General features: G+C 44.0%; 1 protein-coding gene across 1 annotated transcript; it reads left to right on the top strand.

Moving 5' to 3' along the window:
• The first annotated feature begins 925 nt into the window (after window positions 1-925).
• On the top strand, window positions 926-25,681 carry LOC130120533 (neuroligin-4, X-linked-like). The gene is made up of 8 exons (XM_056289104.1): window positions 926-1,058; window positions 1,986-2,138; window positions 7,567-7,752; window positions 10,792-11,242; window positions 11,592-11,805; window positions 14,345-14,469; window positions 20,857-21,466; window positions 25,277-25,681. The coding sequence occupies exons 1-8, from the start codon at window positions 941-943 to the stop codon at window positions 25,679-25,681; spliced, it is 2,262 nt and encodes a 753-aa protein (XP_056145079.1). The 5' UTR covers window positions 926-940.
• Window positions 25,682-26,466: the final 785 nt, after the last annotated feature.

The raw sequence follows: 26,466 nt of genomic DNA on the forward strand, positions 1-26,466 counted from the left end.
TACATAACGAGGAACACACACACACACACACACACACATGCATGCACGCACGCACGCACGCACACACACACACTCAAGGGACTCGCTGACTGAGTCACCACGCACTCAGAGGCAAAAAAATCACTGACTCACACACAGGAACACACACTCGCAACACACAAATCGAGACCACGAACTATAACTCTATCTGCACGTGTCTTTACACACAAACGAATAGAGACACACTCACACCAAGACCGCAAACTCCAGCTCATCTGCACGTGTACTCACGCTCATACAAAAGCACACAGACACACACACACACACATAAACAAACACACACAGTAGAGGGCACAGTTGTTTACCGGGGCCAAGATTGCCGTGCATGCCATGGGCCAAGCAACGCATCAACTGTGTGTATGCATTAGATACCTCTGAAAGGTCAACTCCTCTACAGCCCCAGCAGATCGCCGTCCTCCAACCCCCCCCTGCCAGCTTTCTGCTGCCCCCTTCCTCTCTCTACCCTCCATTTCCCTTTTCGGAACGGAGCACCATGTCTGTGTTGAGAAGGATCAGAGGAAGCCCTCCTCTCCCATTCTCTTCCTTAGCACCCCAGTCTCTCCCACCACCCTCCTTCACCTCCTCCCCCCACGGCTTCCTCCCCCTCTCCTCCCTCGTTCTCTGCCTCTACTTCTTGCTCTCGTTCTACGCACCCTCCTCTGTGTGGGCGCAGCAGACCGTGCCGGTCATCGCCACAGTGCAGGGCCGCGTCAGAGGCATCCTCACTCCGCTGCCCTCCGACCTCCTAGGCCCCGTCATCCAGTACCTGGGGGTCCCCTACGCCCGGCCCCCGACAGGTGACCGACGTTTTCAGGCTCCCGAGCCCCCGCTACCCTGGCCGGGGATACGCAACGTGACGCAGTTTGCCCCAGTTTGCCCGCAGTCGCTGGATGAGAGGAGCATGCTGGGGGATATGATGCCATCTTGGCTAACGGCTAACTTGGATATAGCAGCCACGTACCTCACTCACCAGAGTGAGGACTGTCTCTACTTAAATATCTACGTGCCCACTGAGGAAGGTGAGCAGTGCCGCCTCACACCTGCACTAAACACACACACACACACACCACCACCACCGCCTGCCTTGGCCACCGAGGAGGTGTCTACGCTCTATTCCTCCATGAAGAGAGGTGGAGAGGAGGGATATTGGCTCACTCATGCATACATATTGGCTTTTATATGCCCACATGGGCCCACACACATGTGTGCGCGCGCACACACACACACACACACACACACACACACACACACACACACACACACACACACACACCTACATAGGTGAGCTCAAATACTCTCAAACTCTGACTTGATATGTGTCCACTGAGGAATGAGGGATCGGGAATATAAAGTTTTTGCATGGAAGAAAATGAAGGTGTGTAGGCACATAAGGAAGAAACATAAACTGTTTCCTGTAATATGTGTATAGACACACACACACACACACACACACGTACACACATACATACACATTAAATGCATGCATTTATTTTGATGTACACAAACATTAGAGAGTGGAGGCGGGATGCCGGTTGGGTGGAAACATATAGAGGCGTGATTACACAGTCGCACACATACACATCACAAACCCCTAGCAAATATGGAAGGCTTGAAATAATGCAATGCCCTAAGAGCAGACAATTAAATAGATTTACCAGCTGCTTTGATGATACTGTGTTTACCTGGAGTTTTGGCTTGAACATGTTGCTGTAACATATGGCACTGTTGGTATGCAATGATGAATGATGACCTGTCTGTCTGTCTTTCCATCTGCCTTGCTTGTTCACATGTTCCTGCATCAGTCCAACTGTACATCTGTCTGGTCTGTTTCTTCTTTCATCCATTCATTTATTTTTCTATGGAGCTTTCTGTAATCTCACCTAATTATCCGATCCTAAGTTATCTCCTCACCCATCCCTTTCCTTGTTTTTCCTTCCTGTGCCCAGACATCCACGAAGAGGGGGGTCAGCGGCCAGTGATGGTCTACGTCCACGGCGGCTCCTACACGGAAGGCACCGGAAACATGATGGACGGCAGCGTGTTGGCAAGCTACGGCAACGTTATCGTTATAACCCTCAACTATCGCCTCGGCGTACTAGGTGAAAAAAAATGGTCACATTTGCTATTCTGTGTACACTAAACCACTTTATGATATCATAAGTGCATGCATTTTTAGCATGGTAGAAAACCAACCTGTAGAAAACCATGGTAGAAAACCAACCTGTAAGCCTGGCAAGTGTTTTGTGCCACAGTTCATCCACCTAACTATAGGGGGACTTCCATCCATCCATCCATTATTCAAACCGCTTATCCTAAGTAGGGTTGCAGGATGCTGGAGCCTACCCCAGCAGTCATTGGGCAGCAGGCAGGGAGACACCCTGGACAGGCCGCGAGTCCGTCACAGGGCCGACACATTCACACCTAGGGACAATTTAGTATGGCTGATTCACCTGACCTACATGTCTTTGGACTGTGGGAGGAAACCGGAGTACCCGCAGGAAACCCACACAGACACGGAGAGAACATGCAAACTCTACACAGAGGACGACCTGGGATGACCCCCAAGGTTGGACAACCCCGGGGTTTGAACCCAGGACCTTCTTGCTGTGAGGCAACAACACTAACCGCTGTGCCACCGTGCCGCTATAGGGGGACCTGTAATGCCCTAAACTAGCAGCGTTGGTGCCATGCCCTGCCTATTGAGCAACAGCGATGCCAACATCATTACTGAACAGTGCTGCTGAGCGTACTGACATTATCACTGACATATTACCTGCTTATGGTCATTTGCTTTTTGATGGCCCGTGCATAATGAATAATGAATGGAGGATGAATTGAAATACGGTGCACACATTTCTTTGTAACATTTCACTTTGATTCACAGTCTTACTCAGGTGATTGAGCTAGCGGTTTATATCCAGTGTGCCTTATGATAAGAGGAAGCAGTCGAATCAGTCAACACCAACACATCACTGTAATTGCAATGGACCTTAAATGCATGCAAAAATGTTCAACGTTAAGAACATTTGAAAAGGATAGATAGAAAATTTGAAAAGGATAGTTAGATAGATACCTTGTTAGAGGTTATGAAGTGTAGGCGGATATTCAAGTGTTGGATGAGGAGCTAGTGTGGGCGAGAAGAGATGTAGTATTTATAGCATACAACAGTGTCCATGGGACGAAGACAAGTAGCAACTAGAGAAGGCCCACGCACTCCAACTCATGCTTAATGATAACCTTTTGAGTCCAATAGTAAGATTAATCTGAAAGAAAACGACATCGTCACGGTCTAAAGTTCTGGTAATTGTCAACAGAATACAGCCAAAAAAACCACTGTGGGTGTTAAGGCTTTTGCGTTGACTATAAGTTGTATCTGTTTTCGACTCCTTTACAGAAACAGTCTAATGCTGCTTTAAAACTGTACAATCAGATGAAGAGTTTGCAATGCCAACTTGTGTTTTTTTTCACCCTTGGAATTCAGGTTGTCTTTTATGGCGCATAAGTAGTTTTCATGCTCATGGGCCACCAGATTCATTTCAATTAATTTCTTTATATAACACTTGGCTAAACATGGCTACAACGTGCTTTGCGAGGCAAGATAAAATGAATGGTACCTAACAGATAGGAATATCTACTACTACTACTACTAATTTCAGCTGCTCCTGTTAGGGGTCGCCCCAGCCAATCATCGGTTTCCATCTCTTCCTATCCTCTGCATCTTCCTCTGTCACAGCATGTCCTCCCTCACCACATCCATAAACCTCCTCTTTGGCCTTCCTCTTTTCCTCTTCCCTGGCAGCTCCAAACCATCTCAAGCTTGCCTCTCTTGCTTTGTCTCCAAACCGTCCAATCTGAGCTGTCCCTCTAATATACTCATTCCTAATTCTGTCCTTCTTTGTCACTCCCAATGAAAATCTTAGCATCGTCAACTCTGCCACCTCCAGCTCCGCCTCCTGTCTTTTCATCAGTGCCACTGTCTCCAAACCATATAACATAGCTGGTCTCACTATCATCTTATAAACCTTCCCTTTAACTCTTGCTGGTGCCCTTCTGTCGCAAATCACTCCTGACACTCTTCTCCACCCACTCCACCCTGCCTGCACTTTCTTCTTCACCTCTCTTCCACACTCCCCGTTACTTTGGACAGTTGACCCTAAGTATTTTAACTCGTCCACCTTCACCGTCTCTACTCCTTGCATCCTCACCATTCCGCTGTCCTCCCTCTCATTCATGCATAGGTATTCCGTCTTGCTCCTACTGACTTCATTCCTCTTCTCTCCAGTACATACCTCCACCTCTCCAGGTTCTCCTCAACCTGCACCCTACTCTCGCTACAGATCACAATGTCATCCGCAAACATCATAGTCCACGGAGACTCCTGCCTGATCTCATCCGTCAACCTGTCAATCAGCACTGCAAACAAGAAAGGGCTCAGAGCCGATCCTTGATGTACCTAACAGATATGAATAAAAAAAAGTATAAAATAAAGTGTACAAGGGTATATAGAACAATATAAAAAAAATCAATCATCCCACCAGATGAGTAAAATGCAAGCTGAATGAAATGCATTTTTAAAAGGAATTTGAAGAAAGATAACGTGCTTGCCAGCCTGATCTCCTCATGGAGGTTATTGCAGACCTTAAGGTGCATTGAGGCTCATATAGGGTTAACAGATCTGCAATGGAACCAGGTGCAACCTGAGAGCGGGCCTTAACATTAATCAGTAAGGTCTTAAAATCAATCTAAAATGCATTGGATGCCAATGAAGCGAGGTCAAAATAGAAGTGATTTGCTCTGTGGTTTTAGTCCTCACGAGGAGTCAGGCTGCAGCATTTTGGACGAGCTGTCACTTGAAAAGTCTCTGCTGGCTCAAACATGTGCAAAGTGAATTACTGGCAATCCAAACGAGATAAACTAAAAGCATAAATGGTGAGCTCCAGGTCCTTTCAGGACAAAAATGAAATAATGACACGTGGTCATCAGGTGGAGAAAAAAAAACGAGTTTCTTCAAACCTTACTCACTAGAGTTATGACGTTTACTTTTGCTTTTGAGGATTATCATAGTGAATAAGTGTAGTTTCTAAATTCATCAAGTTACATTTCACTGTCACCACCACATGTCTATTGACCGTCTGGGATAGTTCATCCTTGTATAAGCTGTACAATGCCAAAGCCATTTGTTCAATGTTTTCTACACTAAGTTCAACGTATTGTACTATGAGTGAATGCTCCTTTAGTATGGGGATCCCCAGTGGGAATGAAGCCCCCAAAGCTATTTTTTTCCACTGCAGGTATCCATTTAAATCTCATCTTTTTTCACCTGGATGTCTCAGATCTGTTTCACTGCTGTCTGGACAAGATTCTCAGTTATTTTCACAGTTGAGGAAAAGCTCAAGGCCTGAATGCATGAAGTATCTCAGATTGTTGCTGTTCAGGCTGCTTTGACCCGGCTCTTTTTAGAGATAAATGCTTTTTGAAAAGCGTTACAGTGAGCTTAGAAAGGAACAATTATTCAAATCACACCTTAGAAATGTTTTTAAAATATTATCCAAAGGAAATGAATCAAGTGCAACTGGACTTGGTTATAGTCTAGACTAGCTTGGTCTAATCAGAAAGGCACGAACTGATGAAGCCTCTTGGATGAGAGGCAAAACGTCTTCACGGATATATAACCAAGTCCAGTTGCACTTGATTCAATTCCTTTGGATAACTATGACCTGGATGAATGACAACATTCACAGACTTTTTAAAATATTCAAAATGGATGGTGCCGAAATCTTTTAATGTGTGTTGATTGGCCAATTTTAGTAATTTTAGTAATTGATTCAAAGAAATATTGATTTCAGCTCACATACTATATATGTGATCCGAGAACACTGCCACTATTGTTAGAAACTTTTTGTCTAAATGTGTTACTCATGTATAGAATTTTTTTTCTAATTAGGCACAGATCCGTGTGCCCTAGGTAAGAGAAACATCCTGTTTGAGCAGTCAGCGGGAAAGAAGAGTTCTCTTAAATTATATAATCTCATCCTGTGTATCTGATGCTACACAGACCCTCCGCACCTCTGTCTTCCTCTTCATCATCTTCATGACCAGCCTCACTGTTTGCACCCCTTCCACCTCGATGATGATGATGATGATCATCATCATCATCATCACCAGTAACAACATGAGGTGGCAGCCTCTTCATCTTCCTCCTTATCATAATCATCATCATCATCATCATCAAGCACAGGGTAGGTGTTCAAGGTGAGCTTATACATATGAAAGATAAAATATTAGACCAGGGATAATTACACCTTGCTTATCTCAACTATTTAGGAAAGGAGCTCATTTGAAAAGCTTATTTGGAAAATAAAACACACACACAAACATACACACACAGAGGCATCTCAAAACTCTCATTACTATCTAATTTGCCAATGATATGCTTTTTTTTTTATTTGCATGAGAGAAAATTCCAACAACTGCACACAATTGATAGACAGTATTGTTGTCACGGCTGCATTACTCACTCATTATATGTGTGCAGCAAAAGTCTGAGGCTCCAAGAAATGAGGTTCTGCAGTAATGAGATATAGGGGAATAAGCCTTTAATATTATCCTTTGTGCTTTCTTAACAACCTGAGCACCAAAGGGAATAGGGGATAGTCACAGTTACAGCTGTGTGTGTGTGTGTGTGTGTGTGTGTGTGTGTGTGTGTGTACCAGTGTAGGAGTGTTTTTGGTTGTGTGTCTGGGTGCGTCTGCATCTGTGTGTGTGTGTGTGTGTGTGTGTGTGTGTGTGTGTGTGTGTGTGTGTGTGTGTGTGTGTGTGTGTATGTGCAGGCTCATGCTCACACTTATGCATAAAAGTTCAGGTATGTGCATGTATGAAGGCACATCAGTTGATTTTTATCAATTCACGTTTCCCCCATACAATTATGATAGACAAAACAGGAGGTGTTAAAAATATTAAACATCCCTTGATAAATTGCCTGCCTGTGTTTACCGAGATGCATGTGAATGCACTCATGGCTGTTAGTATATTCCAATTAAATGGCCGAGAGAAAAAAAAAAGGTGTCTCTAAAATGCTGGTTCCCTAGAAATATAGAAGAACACATTTATTCAGATTTCCAGCCACTGACTTTTAAAGGGACAAAAATGGATTTCATTGGTCTTAGGAATGCTCTGCCCAAGAGGAACCATATATAATGTTGGTTTATTTATGTATTTCCAAACATGAAAAGCCCTACAATTGCAGTTGTGAGTTATTCAAATTTGTTCCGATTCAAATATGAATTTTTATAATTGTCAAGTGAATTATATGTAGGTATGAGCAGTTTGACTTGGTGGGAGCACAAAGGATATAATGTGGCATTATAAAAGTAGGAGGATTAGGTCCGTCAGAGACCATTTTGAAATAAAGATCTAAGAATCCAACATTTTTACCACTGATTTTGTGTGTAAAATTCCAATGTAATGCATTGTACATGAGAGCAAGATACATGTAATTACTAAGACCAACCATCTTTCCGCCCGAAGGGTTCCTGAGTACTGGGGACCAGGCAGCTAAGGGTAACTATGGGCTGCTGGACCAGATACAGGCTCTGCGCTGGGTGAAGGAGAACATCGCAGCCTTTGGGGGAGACCCAGACCGCGTCACGGTGTTCGGCTCCGGGGCCGGAGCCTCCTGTGTCAGCCTGCTCACCCTGTCTCACTACTCTGAAGGTAAGGACCTTGGGTTAGAAAACCTCACTACTTTGTCAAACAATGCTTTGCTTAACTTTTTTTTTTATGTGTGCAATTTAAAATTGGTTATGAAGCATATCAGTGGTGTGGGTGAAACAGGGTTATCAAACCAGTCTCATGAATTTATTAACCATTAACTTTGGTAGTTCAATAGTTATAATTGAACCGTTCAAGTTGATAGAATAATCAATGTTGCACCGATTGGAGTACTTTGATTGGCAGAGGAAGGCTTCAATAAATACTGTCACAGAACAGGCAGGACAACAACTTACTTCAGTGAAAGTAATTTATAACAATCAGTAAAATGAAATCGACTAAAACTAATCAACACTAATTAACTAACTAACTAACTAACTAACTAACTAACTAACTAACTAACACTGATCAGGTACAATCAATGATGTGCAGCAATATAATGATGAAGGCATAAAAGGTGATATGAGGCAGTGAGGCTGTGCAAATATTGTGTGTGTGTGTGTGTGTGTGTGTGTGTGTGTGTGAGAGGAAGGCTTCGAGATGGTGCGCAGCGAAGAGTGTGGCAAGGTTAAAACAAAACGAGAGGGATTAGAGAGCGAGATCGCATACCAAGGTAGCAACAAAAGAACCCAAAAATGAAAGTAGCAAATGAACAAAAGAAAGCAGACGGTCCATCTATCTAGCAAACTCTATGTGGCTCAGCGTGAGCAACCGAATAGCGAATGAATTCAACTAAAAATACTTTTCTCATGTAACAAGGGAAGATTCAGACAAAAGAAAAAATAAAGCAAAAAAAAATTAAAATCTAATGTTTCCTATGTGAATCACAATGTGCATCTAGATCACTGATGACTTCAACTAACAACATTTTTCTCACGTGAGATAATTTACGCCGGGATCAGACCACATAAATTCAGCCCAATTTTGACACGATTTGGTCAAATTTCCAGCGTCGGGCCCAATTATGAACGTCAGGAAAGACGACCGGGCGTCTTTACCCTGTGTTGTGTGACATAATCAAAGAACAGCGATGTGGCGTCTGGGACGCCCCATGACACCCTGACGAGAAGTAGTATGTCACAATTTTTTCTATTTTCCCACCTAGTCGGACATCTCCTACGAGGTGTTCCTTGACGCTGACCAATATGGCAAAGTGCTCTCTGGTACACATCTGTAAACATGGCAAAGAGAAAGCGATGCTGCTGTTGCTGCTGTCAGGTGGAACGACGAAACAGAGGAAAGGTTGGTTGAGCAGTGGCAACAATACCCCTGCCTTTTTGACATTTCCTCGAGGGAGCACCATGACCGAGTCAGAAAAGATAGGCTAAATGTTGACGAGAAATAGTGGAGGCACTTCAGCAACCCGGCGAGTCGCCAGTTAAACTATACTAGGTTATCATGACCCTGTAGTAGCTGCAACAGCGTCCTCAACTATTTTTTTATCTTTCTTTTATTTTTCTTTTGGGAACACAAGACCACCAGCATCACACATAAAGCTTCTCTAGCCATGATTGACAATTTCATGACCCTCCTCCCCGTCGACCTAAGATCGAGAAAGGCAGCATACGATATTTGGTCGGGGTCATACTTGTAGTGTTGCCAGTCTCCCGGCCAAGACACGGCAATGATGTATGGCGCTATTATTGCCTAATCTGACATAGTGACCATCGTGAAAGACAAAAATATCATGTGGTCTGATACCGGCGTAAGACTAACTTGCCCTAAGGCCTTATTGGAGATCGCTCTTCCGTGGCGATCAGAGGTGCATCCTTTGTTGACCGGCGTCGAAAAGCAAGTCCAAGGAAAAAAGTCTCTTTTCTCCTGACAGCTGGACAGCGGAAAATCCTCAATACTTCATCCGTCGTCTGATGATCTTGGAGTTAAATTTGCAATTGCAGTAGGGAAGTAAAGGGAGTAAAAAGGAAGTAAAGTAAAAAGGGATCTGGTCACCTTCTCTTTCTGTGGAAACTGTGTGTCATGCAGGAAATGGTTATAACAGCTGATTAGCGGACGAACAAAGCAGGTTATCGTCGTATAAAACTGTGGCCAGCGGTAATGTGAAGACACGTGGTCCTTATTCTTCTGTCATTCTGCAGAAAGCATCTCTGAATGCTGTAGGTGCACAGTCCACAGTGAGAGAGCGAATTTCAAATCCACCGCAGTTTTATGACGAAATTGTGTCACCGTATTTGTCAAAGTATTACTGTAACAAATATTGTTACAGTGTAAAGTGAAACATTGGGTGGAGATCACCTGAGGTTGAGCAGGGTGTTATGGGTATTGTAGTCCACAGACAGTGCTGGTCCCTACAGTAGGTACTTAAAAAACTGTTCATCGTCAATGTTGATAAGTCATACTGCAGTACATTGAATGTTTAAATATCTTTCAACTTTGGCTTTATCGTCCAGGAGCCCCGACCTTCTCATATTGTCCAGATGCCATCATTTTGGATGATAGCTTATAGACACATGTTTAATACTCATGTTTAGAGACTCATGTTTTGAATACTTTTCTTTTTCTGCAGCTGTGTGTGCTCTGTATTGTCTGTTTGTGTGTGGGAGTGCATACATAAGTGTATTCAAGTGAAAGCATATGTGCATTCATGTATGTCTGTGCAAGTGTGAGTGTGTTTGTGCATGAGTACACTTGTGCATCTTTGTGTTTACATCTTCATGATCTGCAGCCATAGATTTGTGTGTGTGTGTGTGTGCGCGCGCGCGTGCGCGCTTTTGCGTGTTCATTCCTTCATAAGTGTGTTCACGCCAATGCATGTGAACATTGATGTATGTGTGTGTGTTTGATTTTGCATATCCATATATGACATGAAACGGTGTTCTTTAAAAGTTAGAAATGACAAAATCACAGCTAATCAAATCACCTGCGTCTCGGTGCATCCATATATTTATACTCTTGTGTGCACGTGCACATTTAGAGTTTTGTACGCGTGTGTGTGTGAGTGCGTGTGCTTCAATGTTCATGCCTGTGCGTACCGGCATGCGTCACTGTATTGAATATTCATGTGTATGTTCATATATGCCCCAGACCTGTTCCACAGGGCCATCATCCAGAGCGGCAGCGCTTTAGCCAGCTGGGCTGTGAACTACCAGCCCAGCAAGTATGCCCGGCAGCTGGGGGAGAGAGTAGGTTGCGGCATCGATGACAGCACCCAGTTGGTTGCCTGCCTCCAAGGCCGAAGCTACCGTGAGCTCGTGGAGCAGAACGTGACGCCAGCCAAGTACCATACAGCCTTTGCCCCTGTGATTGACGGGGATGTTATACCAGATGACCCTCAGATACTGATGGAGCAAGGGGAGTTTTTGAACTACGATGTGATGCTGGGGGTTAACCAAGGAGAGGGTGTAAAGTTCGTCGAAGGCATCGTAGATTCGGAGGATGGGGTCACTGCTGAGGATTTTGACTTCGCTGTGTCAGACTTTGTGGATAGTTTGTACGGATATCCGGAGGGCCGAGACACACTGAGAGAGAGTATAAGGTTTGTGTGTCTGAGTGTGTATGCATTTGCTTCGTTATGTGTGTGTGCCTTTATGTTTGCCTGCGTGTTTGTGCATGTCAATGTTTATGTATTTTTCTGTACATTTGCATTACAGTGTAAGGTGCGTGTTTAAGTATGCATGAGTGTGTTTGTATGCATTTATTTGCATGTATGTGTATTGGTGTTTGCATGCGTTGGTGTATAACGTGTGCTTATATATGCACATAACTTTACACAGACTTCAAGATGTACACAAGTACTGTGTGCAATACAGTATATGTACATGCATGTGTTTTTGCATAAATGCATATATTGCCCTCTTAGATGATTTTAATTTCATCCACTACAGGTTCATGTACACAGACTGGGCTGACCGGGACAATGCAGAGACCCGGCGCAAGACCCTGGTTGCGCTGTTCACAGATCACCAATGGGTAGCGCCGGCAGTTGCCACAGCTGACCTCCATGCCCAATATGGATCACCTACCTACTTCTACTCGTTCTACCACCACTGCCAAAGTGATGCCACACCCCCTTGGGCTGACTCCGCCCATGGTGATGAGGTGAGCAGATAACATGCTGTTGTGTAAGGGTGCATAGATAGATAGCTGCCCGCACTCTCAGGTTTACACCTCTAATAGTGGATGAGTGAGGAGATTCATGATGGTGAAGCCTGGTCTCTAGGGGTAACCATCGTCAAGTTCCTCTAGCTTGTTGTCTGTGTAGGGAAGCCTGGCCTGTGTGGCGAAAATGTAGGAGGCAGACTCAAGTTTCTATATGATAAAATTATTTATTTTACAGGGTGTAGCTACATAAGAACTGAACAAACAACTCCCAATAATTGTGCTTGAACTAACAAATCTCAACAATTGAGCTTTAAAATAACAAATAAACAAAAACTCACAACAATTTGAACACATCTTGCACACATCTACACCCTGATGTCCTACAGCCCACTAACAACTCCAAAGCTACTGCTTAAATACTCTGAGTGGATCAGCTGCACCACTGTGGCAAGGAAAGCAAACATCTGGTACTAGTTGAGGTGATGATGGGCCAAATGGTTGTTTTCTCACCCACTTTGTCACACACACACACCCTCTTAAGACTGTTACTCCTCAGAGTCATGGGACAGGAAGTCAACGATGTCCTGAATCCTTGGACCTCTCCAGTCAGGGAACCTCACCTGACTGAAATGTTCTCCAATGGTTGGGCATCAGGCCTCTCCCAAACAGCCTGGTTATCAGTCTTCTGCCTTGAGTTCGGTGGAGGAGTCAACCTTTCAACAGCTGCGGACACTCCTGATGGTCCTGCTGCACCCCCTGCTGAAGCTGGGCACCCTGCTGCTGGACTCAATTCCACCTCTCCTCCTGCTGCTTGCCTTCCTGCTCCATCCTGGCACCCCTGTCAGACTGCTTCCACACCAGGAGTCACCAGAGACTGGACAGTTCAGCACAACCTGATTGATCTGGCAGTTGACTGTTGCCCCATGCTGGTCAAGCACACCATGAACCCCAGGCACATCAGCCGCCTGAAGTCTCCTCTCTCCGGTTGGCACTTCCTTCACTGCCTCCTACTGGCCTGGATCCCACCACTGCCACCAAATATGAGGAAGCCTGGCCTGAGTGGCTAAAATGTAGACGGCAGACTCAAAACAGTTTATTTAAAATAAAACAATTTATTTACAGGATGCAGCTACATATGAACTGAACAACAACTCCCAATAATTGAGCTTGAAATAACAATTAAATGAAAAAACCTCAACTCACAGCAATTGAGCTTTAAATTAACAAATAAATGAACAAAACTGAACGCCTAACAATTGGAACATCACGTGCACACATCTACATCTGACGTCCTACAGCCCACTAACAACCCCAAAGCTACTGCTTAAATACTCCTTGAGTTGATCAGCAGCACCTGAGTTTAGGCTGCACCACTGTGGCAAGGAAAGCCAAGATCTGGTACCAACTGAGATGATGATGGGACAAATGGTTGTTCTCTCACCCACTTTGTCACAGTCTGAATTAATCTTAACTATGAATGCTCATTCGCGAGTATGGTACAAGATACAGCATGTTCAGTGAATTGGAAAATGTCTAGCAAGATAGAATTATTACCCGATATCCATTGGCCAGAATGAGGTGGTTTATCACTGTGTCAGATATGACCCAGAAAATAGCTGAACATGTCTGAGAGATTTTAGAAATAAACACAATATAATCAGGAGCACTTGATTTAGTTTAGTTGGCAAGTACTACCACAGTTGACTCATGCCCACTGATTTAAGCCTAGTAATTGTCACATGAATGATATTTTTTTAGGTGTTATATAGGTGAATTTATTTTTGCACAGGTCTGATTATAAAGTTGCTTAGCATATAAAGAGATTCACCGGTATAATGATCATAGTTGATGGTTGGATTACGTGAATTTCATAAAAAATAAGGTGTCTGGGTAGCGTAGCGGTCTATTCTGTTGCTTACTAACACGGGGATTGCTGGTTTGAATCCCTGTGTTACCCCTGGCTTGGTCGGGTGTCCCTACAGACACAATTGGCCGTGTCTATGGGAGGGAAGCTGGATGTGGGTATGTGTCCTGGTCGCTGCATTAGCGCCACTGCTGGTCGATCAGGACGCCTGTTCATGGGGGAGGGAGAACTGGGGGGAATAGCGTGATCCTCCCACGTGTTACATCCCCCTGGCAAAACGCCTCACTGTCGGGTGAAAAGAAGCGGCTGGCGACTCCACATGTATTGGAGGAGACATGTGGTAGTCTGCAGCCCCAGAGGGGGCGGAGCAACGACCAGGACGGCTCACAACATAGGGTAATTGGCCAAGTACAATTGGGGAGAAAAAAAAGGGGGGGGGTAAATAAATAAACAAATAAATCAATGCTGTGTTGACCTGCTTCTCTTTTATTTGTGTGTGTGTGTGTGTGTGTGTTTCCTCTTCTTCATGCATGTGCATGTATGTATGTATGTGTGTGTATGTATGTATGTATGTATGTATGTGTGTGTATGTGTTGAGTGTGTGTGTACGTATGTGTGTATGTGTTTTTTATGTGTGCTTGTACTTGTACACTTGTTTCTGTTTGCGTGCAGGTTCCCTATGTATTTGGTGTACCCATGGTGGGACCCACTGACCTGTTCAACTGTAACTTCTCTAAGAACGATGTGATGCTGAGCGCAGTAGTCATGACCTACTGGACCAACTTTGCAAAGACTGGGTGAGTTTTTTTGTGTTTTTTTTTGGAAAACTTTATTTTCCAATTTTCACATTTTTTGGAACAGGTATACAAGACACATAAACAACGACAACAACAGCAACAAAAGAAACATGTAGGAATCCCCCCTCCCCCCAAGGCTCAAGAAAAAAAAAAAGGACTATGCCGGGATTTCTTATTCCAGTTCCACATAATAACCATGTTTTTGAAGACGATATAAAGTTGTACACATATATCTATAAGTATTGTCGTTACAACCAGGTAAATAAAAAGTACATTCAATAAAAGGGAAAACCTTCAATAAAGCCTATGAAAGGACTCCAGGTCAAAGTAAAGTTTTTGCAGGCTTTACATATTTTATATCGGAGCTTTTCTAAAGGTAGAAAGGAGAGCACCTCCCTTAACCACTGCACAAATGATGGAGCGTTATTCGATTTCCAGTGAGTTTCTTTTAACCTTGTTCAACATTGTGACGTGATTCAAATCAAGCCAATGACTTTTGACGCACGTTTCCAATTCTCTGTACCCTGTCACGCCTGTCACTCACCACTTCCCTACCCATTAAAGGCAACATCTACGACGCATAGATAAATAAATAGGCAAATGATTGGATGCAAAATGTATTTAAAAAAAGAAGAGTATACAGAACACAAGATTTAACAAAACACGGGAGCAGTCAAGGATTCGGTTTTGTCGTTATTTCTGGTTTCTTGCACAAACAAATCTCATTAGTTTCTAATGGCGATGCTTTCCTCCCTTTTTTCAACCATTATTTCCTGTTGTTTTGTTGTGTTCAGATTATGTGCCTAATGCTTGGAGAAATGCGTACCATAAAGGGAATAAAAATCCCTGTTATGCAGCATTTCCATACAGAGAAAAAAACAAAAATCTGTATTTATCAAGATAATAGACAGTGAAATGTGCTCCCCACCCCCACGTATAGAAGATATCTCGTGACTCTATGCTTCATTTAGGCCATTAGATGACATCGTAAAAAGTCCAAGGTTACTGTACTTGGCAGTTAAGAAGAAAATGAAAACCTTCTTTTGTCTTTTTAAAGTATCAAAAAAAATTAACTCTGGAGAAACAAGATTTTGGTAAGACGATATCTTGTTCGTCTAATTCTGGGCGAGTCAGCCTTGATTTCGCAGGAATAAATCTATTACAAAGCCGGAAATGAGACGGCATGGATCTTAATCCGTGATGTCATCTGGAGAAATTACCCATGGCTTCTCCACTGGCACTGAAAAGGAGATCGCCGCTCTGGACAATGACAGTCCTTGCCCTCACATTCACTTAAAAGCCATGTCTGTCGATCTGTAATTTGAATGCATGCACGACTAAAATGGGTGACACGGCGCTTCTAGTGGTTACTGCAGTTGCGTCATGGCCCAGCCGAGGACAAAATAGGATCCACCTAACAAGCATCATGCTTGTTAGGTGAATGTGAAACCCCTCATTCGCTCATTTGTAGTCAGGTCAAATCAATTTTATTTGTATAGTTCAATATCACAATTTAAAAATTTGCCTCAGGAGCCTTTCCAGCAATACATCATCCTGTCTTTAGACTCTCGCACTGGATAAGTAACAACTCCCTAAACAAAACCCTTAAACAGGGAAACAAAACGGGAAGAAACCTCAGGGAGAGCAACAGAGGAGGGATCTCTCCCCCCGAGACGGACAACGTGCAATGGATGTTGTGTGTACAGAATTTACAGAATACAAATAGAAAGAAGATAACAGAATTATAATGGAATTATGAATATAACGAGGGTACATATGGTCTATGTGTGGCCTCTGTCTCTCTGCCTTGCATCTAATGCGTGCTGGGATTGAAGTCCCCTGCCACCCTATGCTGTTGTCAGATTCAGATGTTTTCATTTGCCATGTAGGTTTTCCACATTACCAGGGTTTTGACTTGATGCACTACTCCCTGCAACCTTAGAAATGGCAGATTTGTAAAATGAAAAAAGCATAAAGAGTAAAAAATCAAAAGTGATATTAGTAGTATGAATAAATATGTACATGAGTTTGGTGTTTTAGGCACACCTGAATTTACAGTTGCAAGGAAATATGAAATAGGGACTCATAGATGATGCACTCACACTGCAGTATTTACATTGAGACTATCGCGCTAAGATATATATTTATGTTATTTGTGAATAAATCAACTACCCATACAATGTGCACAGAGTGGACTGAGAAAAAGAAGTGCTGCCATAGCGGGATGTGTGCTCTGGATGCCAGTAATAAGAATAATGTCCATGTTGGTGCAGTTAGCAGTGGGAATAGAGAACATGGGAGAGGGTTGAAGAGCGTTGAAAGAGGGAGAGAGAGTCCAGACTGTGTGTGTGTGTGTGTGTGTGTGTGTGTGTGTGTGTGTGTGTGTGTGTGTGTGTGTGTGTGTGTGTGTGTGTGTGTGTGCGTGTGTGTGCACACGCGCGTGCGTGCGTGCACAGCGGGCTGCAATGGGGTACAGCAGAGCCCATTCCAGTTTTGATTAGATGGTTTTCCGTGAAGATTCTTGAGGCATGCTGCAGCAGCATGCTAGGAGTCCTAAGTAATGCAATGGCTGAAACTGGAACAAATAGAAAATAAGTAAAATGGGTTCTAGTTTTCAGCCAGCAGAGGCTGGCGCAGAGTGGTTCCAAGGTGTGAGATGATTGGATTTTATCTGCACAGATTCACAGACAGTTCACACCCTGGTGATGGGCTAGTAGCGTGTGTGTGTGTGCGTGTGCGTGCGTGTGTGTGTGTGTGTGTGTGTGTGTGCGTGTGCGTGCGTGTGTGTGTGCGTGTGTGATAAACGATCTGCGGCAGTTCTCTGATGTCTTATTTTTTCAGAGAAAACGTTTTTCCATGTAGTGCTTCATGTATTTTTGAGTCATGGGAATAAAAAAAAGAAGAAGCATAAATAGAACATTTACACAAAAAGGAATGGCCATGGTCTCAACTGCCAAGGGTTATGAGTTTAAAAGACGATGAGAATACAATGAATCACAATTTAAAGACAGAGCAAAGATAACAAGTAGTGATTGCGGCAGAGTCACAGATTATCCTTAAGGCATCTCTCTGTCTAAAGAAGTACCTTGGAATAACATAGGAGAAAAGCTGTCCCCTCAGAAAGACCATCTCAGGATTGGATAGGAATAATTGAACAGAGACAGTATGAAGATTAATTCAGCGTCAGAGAAGAAACATCATTTTGGCTGAAGAAAAACAATAAAAAATAATCTTGGTCTTTAATATCTGACCAGAATAGAGTGCTTCCCGAAATAGCTGTTCGGTTAGGTTCAATGTCAGCTCTCTGTTTTTCTTGTACAGACATGGTCTTAAAAAGCTCATAGGAGAAAAAAAAAGGTCTTTGAGGAATGTCAAGGCAATGTTCCAACAAAGAAAAATAGAAAAAGAATACGTTCTGCTGAAACTCATCTTTAACTTGTTACTGCTACTGTGGCTGGACAATATTCACATCATCTGTATTCTGTCATCCTCTCTCCCACTCTGTTCTCTTTCCCTCTGTTCTCCCCCTGTCTACCCTGTCGCCTCCTCTTCCTCCTCCTCTGTACATATTCCGCTTTCTCCCATTTATGTTGTGTCTCCCTTTTGTTGAAACATTCTGAAGCTTCTGACTGCTGCATAATCTGAGCAGAGATCCCAGAGAGAGAGATATTAAAACTGTATGTAGAATATGTAAAGCCATGTTTCATCCATCCATCCATCCATCCACCATCCATCCATCCATCCATCCATCCATCCATCCATCCATCTATCCATCTATCTATCTATCTATCTATCTATCTATCTATCTATCTATCTATCTATCTATCTATCTATCTATCTATCTATCTATCTATCTATCTATCTATCTATCTATCTATCTATCTATCTATCTATCTATCTATCTATCTATCTATCTATCTATCTATCTATCTATCTATCTATCTATCTATCTATCTATGAGGGCAATACTATGTGCAATTATGCAAAAACACATGCATGTTCATATACTGTCTATAGCACACAGCACTTACATTTGTACACCTTAAAGTCTGTGTAAAGTCATGTGCATATACAAACACACTTATACCATACATGAACACACGCAAACACCAATACACACAAATACATGCACACAAATACATACAAACACACTCATGCAAACTTAAACATGCACCTTACACTGTAATGCAAGTGTATAGAAAAATAAATTACACACAAAAAATACATGCACAAACACACATGCAAACATACAGGCATACACATATCTGTCTGTCTGCCTATCTGTCCACACTTACACAACAGTATGTTGTGGATTTGGAATGAGAAAGAGATGCAGAGATGCACTGATAAGAATACCTCTTATCTGTACCATGCTATACAAAATAACAGTACTTGTCACGAATGAATCTTTTCTTTTTTTTCTGCAGTGCTCCAGGTGAGTAATAACAGGTAATTCTTCCAGTAGAAACTCACTCCATGGAGGCCTCTTTAGATTTATACAGACACCTGCAGTTTAGACCTGGATCTAAATCATCAAAGCAAGCCACTATCTTACCACACAGAGAATTAGGCCAGTGCTGCGGCTGCCCTGTTTGACTATGGAACAGCCACAGAGGAAGTATTTTGAGTTAAAGTTGTCATGCTATCAACATTTTTATTAGACAAATGTAATAGCAATGTAATCTGCTACTGATACATTTAATTAAAGCAATGATATCACTGACATGATGTTGAAGATTTGAGCTGTGAGTTCTCACCCCATCGATCGATCAATCAAATGATCGATCGATCTTTCTATCTATCTATCTATCTATCTATCTATCTATCTATCTATCTATCTATCTATCTATCTATCTATCTATCTATCTATCTATCTATCTATCTATCTATCTATCTATCTATCTATCTATCTATCTATCTATCTATCTATCTATCTAGCCTGTCTGTCTGTCTGTCTATCTAGCCTGTCTGCCTGTCTAACTAGTTTTTTGTTGTATGTGGCATTGCTGTACACAATAATATCTTATTTAGATCTTTACATATTATTACCATTTCAATTTTAGACCAGCACAAAGCATAAGAGTGCTTCAGTATGACACTATGACACCCTGAATAAAAGTGCATGAAGCAAATGTCATGTGTGCAAAAGAGGTTTGAAGCCCGCTCTTCATTATCATTATCGCCGGTGCCATTTGCACAACAAACCTATCAAGAGGGAAATTTAAGTGTGTGCTTTTAAATATCAATGGGGCTGCTTTCTCTCGGGCGAGATGTTTGACCTGAATGGGTGTGCACTGGGGTAGGGGAGTAAAAAGAAAGCTGTGCAGTATAAAGGGGAAGCTGAGTATTGTGTGTGTTGGTGCGGGGGTGTGCGGATGCATCGGAGTACAGCAGTCATGTGTTTGTTTGTCTGGATGGTCCATCTTGTAAAGTGCAGATCTGATTGACAAGTGTATACGTAGTTTATAACCGGCTGGTCTGTGACTCTCTGCTCCCCTTTTACTTTGGACAGATATGTGTCTGTTAGTAGACAGGCGATCATCCGCCTGTCTATCTGTCAGTGGTGTAATTTCAAAAATCTGCTTTCAGCTACATCCGTTTTTAAATACACACAACTGATATTCATTTCTGTTGGAGTTTCTTGCCTTCATTCTGTCTTTAGTAATGGCTTGATGGTTGTTTTTTCGTCGCATTTGTTTCTTTCTTTCTCCTCCTCAGTTAACCTAACCATCTGTTTTTCTCAGGCACTTGTTTCTTGTGGATCTTTGTGTTTGTTTCTTTGTTTTTTGTTTGTTTTTACATCTATTCGTGTCTTTGTACCGCTGCATGTGGATGTCCCAGAGGCGGTTATAAAGAGGGATAAATGAACCAATTTCCGGGTGGCACGGTGGCGCAGTGGTTAGTGCAGTTGCCTCACAGCAAGAAGGTGCTGGGTTCGAGCCCCGGGGTAGTCCAACCTTGGGGGTCGTCCCAGGTCATCCTCTGTGTGGAGTTTGCATGTTCTCCCCGTGTCTGCGTGGGTTTTCTCTGGGGGCTCCGCTTTCCTCCCACAGTCTGAAGGCAGGTAGGTCAGGTGAATTGGGCCATACTAAATTGACCCTAGGTGTGAATGCCTCGGCCCTGTGATGGCCTGGCAGCCTGTCCAGGGTGTCTCCCCGCCTACAGCCTATGACTGCTGGGGTAGGCTCCAGCATCTCCCGTGACCCCAATTGGGATAAGTGGCTTGGATAATGGATGGATGAACCAATTTTCCTCTCGTTTAACACCAATTAATAGCTCCCTCCCTTTTGTTGATTATAGATCTTGGGGAAAACATGATTTGAAACAATTGTCTCTTCTGTACTATGTGAACAAACTCATTTTCTGTCTGTTTGCCCGTTTCTCCAGCGACCCTAACCAGCCAGTGCCTCAAGACACCAAGTTCATCCACACAAAGCCCAACCGCTTCGAGGAGGTAGCCTGGTCCAAGTACACCCCTAAAGAACAGCTCTACCTTCACATCGGCCTCAAACCCCGCGTCAGGGACCACTACCGGGCCACCAAGATCTCCTTCTGGCTGCAGCTGGTCCCCCACTTGCATCACGTCAATGAACTCCTCCAGTCGGTGTCCTCCTTCACGCACAGTCCCTCCCCGCAAGACGACACCCCTTTCTCTTACACCAAGCGCTTATCCAAAGGCTGGCCCCCGAGTAGTACGCGTCACCCGGGGTCGCAGGCGGGCACCCCGCAGCCCCCCGAGCCTGCCTTGGGACAAGGTGGGGAGGAAAACGGAGTTCGAGTTCCCAACGAGGACTACTCGACCGAGCTGTCTGTGACGATCGCCGTGGGAGCGTCGCTGCTGTTCCTCAACATCTTGGCGTTTGCCGCTCTGCTGTACAAGAAAGATAAGAGGCGTCTGGAGCACCGCAGACCCCGTCCGCTGCCTCCCCCAAGACGGGACATCACCCCCGCAGACGTCGCCGCCCACCTGCAGGGAGAGGGACTGATGTCGCTACAGGTGAGCTATGTGTGTGTGTGTGTGTGTGTGTGTGTGTGTGAGAGACAGAGAGAGAGAGAGAGAGTGAGGATGAGTATATATGTGTGTGTTATTATGTGTATAATATAATAAGGATGTGGCAGATGACGTGTGGTTTGAGTGTTTCTTAGAAGGCAAGGATAATGATAAGTGGCCCAGCTGGTCACATCTGTATCCAATTAACCTCTCTGTCTCTTAATGATTGTGTCTGAAAACCTCAATTTACACACACTGTTCACACTGCTCATACCAACTGTGACATAAAGTCAACATAAAGTGAGTAAGCAGTGTGTTTACTACATTAGCAAGAATATCGCATGTTGCAGCCAGTATTACAAGATAGACAAAGATGTCCCAAAATGCACCTTGGGGCTTGTGCACAATCCATCAAGTGTAGCTCTGCATGATGGTTGTCACAGTTTGATCTTTCCAGGCTGATAGGGCAGATGATCGTTGCTATTTATATTTAATCACTTTTTTTTTTAAATAGCTGGAACATTTGATTGCATTTTATCAATCAATCAATCAATCAATCAATCAATCAATCAATCAATCTATCTATCTATCTATCTATTTATATATATATATATATATATATATATATATATATATATATATATATATATATATATATTTTTTTTTTTTGGATTTCCCCCCCTTTTTCTCCCCAATTGTATCCGGCCAATTACCCCACTCTTCCGAGCCATCCTGGTTACTGCTCCATCCCCTCTGCTGATCCGGGGAGGGCTGCAGACTACCACATGCCTCCTCCAATACATGTGGAGTCGCCAGCCGCTTCTTTTCACCTGACAGTGAGGAGTTTTGCCAGGGGGATGTAGGGCGTGGGAGGAGCACGCTATTCCCCCCAGTTCCCCCTCCCCCCGAACAGGCACCCCAACCGACCAAAGGAGGCACTAGTGCAGCGACCAGGACACATACCCACATCTGGCTTCCCACCTGCAGACACGGCCAATTGTGTCTGCCGGATGTGACACGGGGATTCGAACCGGCGATCCCCGTGTTGGTAGGCAACAGAATAGGCCGCCACGCTACCCGGATGCCCCTTAGCTGTCATTTTCAATGAGCTGTCTTTTCAAAATTAGTTCGAGAGCTGAATCTTTTTCAAGGAGAGTTTGTGAAATCAATTTGATATGTTTGTGAGACAGAAAGGAAAGGTGTGCTTGATGCTATTGAGAGGGGTAAGCATTCGCTAGCTGTACAGCTCAGACAGTCAGATGAGAGGTGGGCGTTGGAGCCACATAACTGGCTGTTAGTGGTTACCTTGGGGGCTAATACACACCTACAAGCAGACTGCCTTTGTTGTGCTGTGCTATTCGTGGCTGATGATGCTCAATATGGACAGAGTTAGAAAACAAGGGGCACTTTTGCGAATGCGATGGAAGAGTCATCCAAAAAGTGTAAGGTACCATTTAAGTATACTGCAGTCTAAACTGTCTTTTGATAATAGTGCTTATTAAGCAGTATGCAGTGTATACTGACACAATGTGTATGATTCAGTACGCTAGTATGTGGTTTCAGCAGCAGCCTACAAGTGGGTTGGGGTAGCGATGGAGAGATGGGCCTTAAACATGTGCGGAAAAAAATGCTGTGGCCCATGGGTGTTGCAAATTAGAAGCAACATGTGTTGAAGTGTTTTTGGGTTTTTTTTTTATAGCCTCTGAAAGGAGAGAATAATTCATAAACTGTGGACTTGCCCTAAAAAGAGAAGGCAGTAGTGAGTACCAGCTCACAAAATGTTTGACTGTGCATGTTACGTAAATTTACACACAGCACTCAGAAGATTTCTCTAACCTGCAGTACTTCCTTTACTCGCCTTGTTACAGGTGTGCTGTTACCAGACAATGAAATGTAAATGTATGCGAGAGAGAGAGAGGAAATTGTGTGTGTGTGTGTGTGTGTGTGTGTGTGTGTGTGTGTATTAAATTAAATTTGCCTCGCTATACGCTTTAGCTGCTAATTTTTGAAATTCCTGCTAACCAGCCATAGTAATTTTACTGCCCTAATTTTTGGAAGGCGGATTAATAAAACTAGTTTTGCTCATATGAATTTCCCTATTTTAGTCAACTCAGAGCAATGATTAGAGGCTATTTATGATAGGTGACATCATACTGGCTGTTGTCGAGCATGTGCCTCCTATTGCGTAGCGTTTCATGTGCTTAAATTGAGCTCTTGCAAAGTGCTTGGTTCTTAACAGTCATTGGCAGTGCACATGTCAGTGCTTGTGCACGTGGATTGTGCGTGTGCACTGATGTATGAGCACATGCATACATATAGTATGTGTGCACTGTAGCTCAGACTTCCTTTGTGTTTATCCTAGTAGCCTGTGTGTGCTAGTATGATTGAGTACCGACACGACGATGAAAATCAAAGTGTTTGTCTCCTCTCACCATGTAGCTGTGGTGCGTTATGGCTCACAGCACTGACACTCAATATTTTGTCAGGTTCAGTTTGTAAACTTCTTAGATTTTCTTTGTCTGTCTCTAGAGAGGAGATTTTTCTTTTTGGATTTTCCCCCTTTTTCTCGCAATTGTACTTGGCCAATTACCCAATTTTTCCAAGCCATCCTGGTTGCTGCTCCACCCTCTCTGCCGATCCGGGAAGGGCTGCAGACTACCACATGCCTCCTCCGATACATGTGGAGTCACCAGCCGCTTTTTTTCACCTGGCAGCGAGGAGTTTCACCAGGGGGACGTAGCATGTGGGAGGATCACACTACTACAGTCCACCCCCCGAACAGGCGCCCCGACCGACCAGAGGAGGCGCTAGTGCAGCGACAGGGAACATACCCACATCCGGCTTCCCGTCCACAGACACGGCCAATTGTGTCTGTAGGGACGCCGGTGACCCCCGTGTTGTTAGGCAACAGAATAGACCACTACACTACTCGGACGCCCACGTAGAGAGGAGATTTTTATTTCTCTAAATGTCTCTTTTTCCTCACCTCTTTCATAAAGTAGTGGTGTGTTCTATGTTTTTTACAATGAGCACGCCTTCAAGTCGTATTCCTTGTACGTGCAAAGTTGCAAGGCTAATAAAAACACACTCTGCTTCCTAAGACACACACAGCATGCCCAGTGGGTGATTAAATGCAAAGCATTACTTTGGAATTTAGTTTCTAGGACAACATTCGTACTGTTAGTGTTGCGGATATTTTTTTGGAGAGCGGCTACAGTTTGAAAGACAAACAGCAGGGACTGCAAATCAGGGCGAGGCAGAGATGCAGACAATGTAAGTTTGAGTCTGGAAAGTGATCACGGGTCTGTTACAGCGGACAGACAGAAATTCCCCACCAGTGAGTAACGTCATATAATAAAGGCTTATCTATACGTGATCTTTTCTCTATAAAGAGCACAGTATGTTTAAGGGTGGTGTTTACCCACCCCTGAGAGAGCGTGACTACGTGTCCCGACAGCTTTCAGAATTTCTTCGAGGTACCAACAGAGTGGAGTACATGTACACACAGTTCAATAAATCAGATGGATGGGTACATATGGGATGAGTGAGTTAAGAAGCAGTGACATACCCTTTAGCAAAATGAATGACTGCACAGGTGCATTCAGATTTTCTATTCCCCACAGTTTATAATGACCTTGCTCATTTTCCATCACTGGCTGTCATCCCCCCCCCCCCCTCAACTCCACTCTTTCTCTCCCTTGCTCTCCATTTCTGTCGTTTCCTCTCTCATGCTCTTTCCTTCCTTCTACCTGATTCTCCCACTGATCCACCCCCCTTGAACTGCTCCACCATCCATTCGTTCATTTTCGGATCCAGGTGAAGCAGCTGGAGTGTGACGCGGCATCAGCGGACGAGAGGAACAACGCCCACCACCACACCCTGGACACGCTGGATGCCCTGGACGGCTTGGACACCCAGGACATCTACAGCACGCTGGACACCGTTCGCCTAACCTGCCCGCCGGACTACACCCTCACGCTGCGTCGCTCCCCCGATGACGTCCCCATCATGACCTCCCTGACCCCGGGGTCGCTACCGGTGACACCCGGGTCGCACCCGGTCACCCCGGCAACGCCTATGACCCCCATGACCCCTGGATCTTTGGTGGGGATGCGGCTAGGGCACCCTCACCCTACATACACGCACCACAGTCCGTATAGCAACACACACCTGCCACACACACACATCGCCGCGCACACACACTCCACCACGCGCGTATAACCACAGCAAGATTTACGCACATACACACACACACACACACACACACACATACATACGCAGACAGTCGCCGTGCAATGCCATCACAGACAAACACCTGTACACGCAAACATACACACATACATTATACACACACCACAAATGCACACAGCAAAAGACATAAATACCTCTACTAATTACCCTGCAGGATTGTTACAGACGGACAGACAGAGTGACAATATCAGTAACAGTATAGAAAAATAGACAACTGTGTGTTGCATGCTGGAAGTGAAAAACAGTTGCGGAGTCAAGCCCGGAAAAGTTCCACTTCTATGCATCAGTTTGTTCACCCGTGGGAGTTTGACACGCTGAGACGGATATCGCATCAAGTAAAACTTGATTTGGAATTCAAGTATTCGGGTTTTGTTTTTTACATTTGGAGAGGATGGAAAAAAGGGGTCGACTCGGTCCTTTTTACATCTCTCGCCTGGACTACGGAACAGACCTGAACCGGGACTACACTAAGTGAAGGAGTGGTTGCAGATGCAGAACTGAGCCTGGCATTACCGCACACAGACTGCCGACGTCAACTCGAACAACCTGTGAAATGTGAATGTAGCAATTTTTCCATTACCAGATCAAAGGCCCTATCTGCCAAGGATCAAATGAGGGATGGGAGAAAATAGCAAATTAGAGAAGGAGAGACGGATGAAAAAGAAAAAAAAACAAACCGAGAGGAAGAGGGGATTAGAAAAAAACAGCATGTGCAAGAGGAAAAGTTGGTCAGATGGTGGGAAAGGGCTTAAGAT

This window comes from Lampris incognitus, chromosome 11 (assembly GCF_029633865.1).
Source record: "Lampris incognitus isolate fLamInc1 chromosome 11, fLamInc1.hap2, whole genome shotgun sequence".
In the NCBI taxonomy this organism is placed as follows: domain Eukaryota; kingdom Metazoa; phylum Chordata; class Actinopteri; order Lampriformes; family Lampridae; genus Lampris; species Lampris incognitus.

Bases quoted from the DNA above. Each gene is read 5' to 3' on its own strand.
- LOC130120533 (XM_056289104.1), top strand. From the start codon at position 941: ATGCTGGGGGATATGATGCCATCTTGGCTAACGGCTAACTTGGATATA. The intron at 1,059-1,985 runs GTGAGCAGTGCC...TCCTGTGCCCAG, and splicing joins CTACGTGCCCACTGAGGAAG to ACATCCACGAAGAGGGGGGT. The intron at 11,243-11,591 runs GTTTGTGTGTCT...CATCCACTACAG, and splicing joins ACACTGAGAGAGAGTATAAG to GTTCATGTACACAGACTGGG.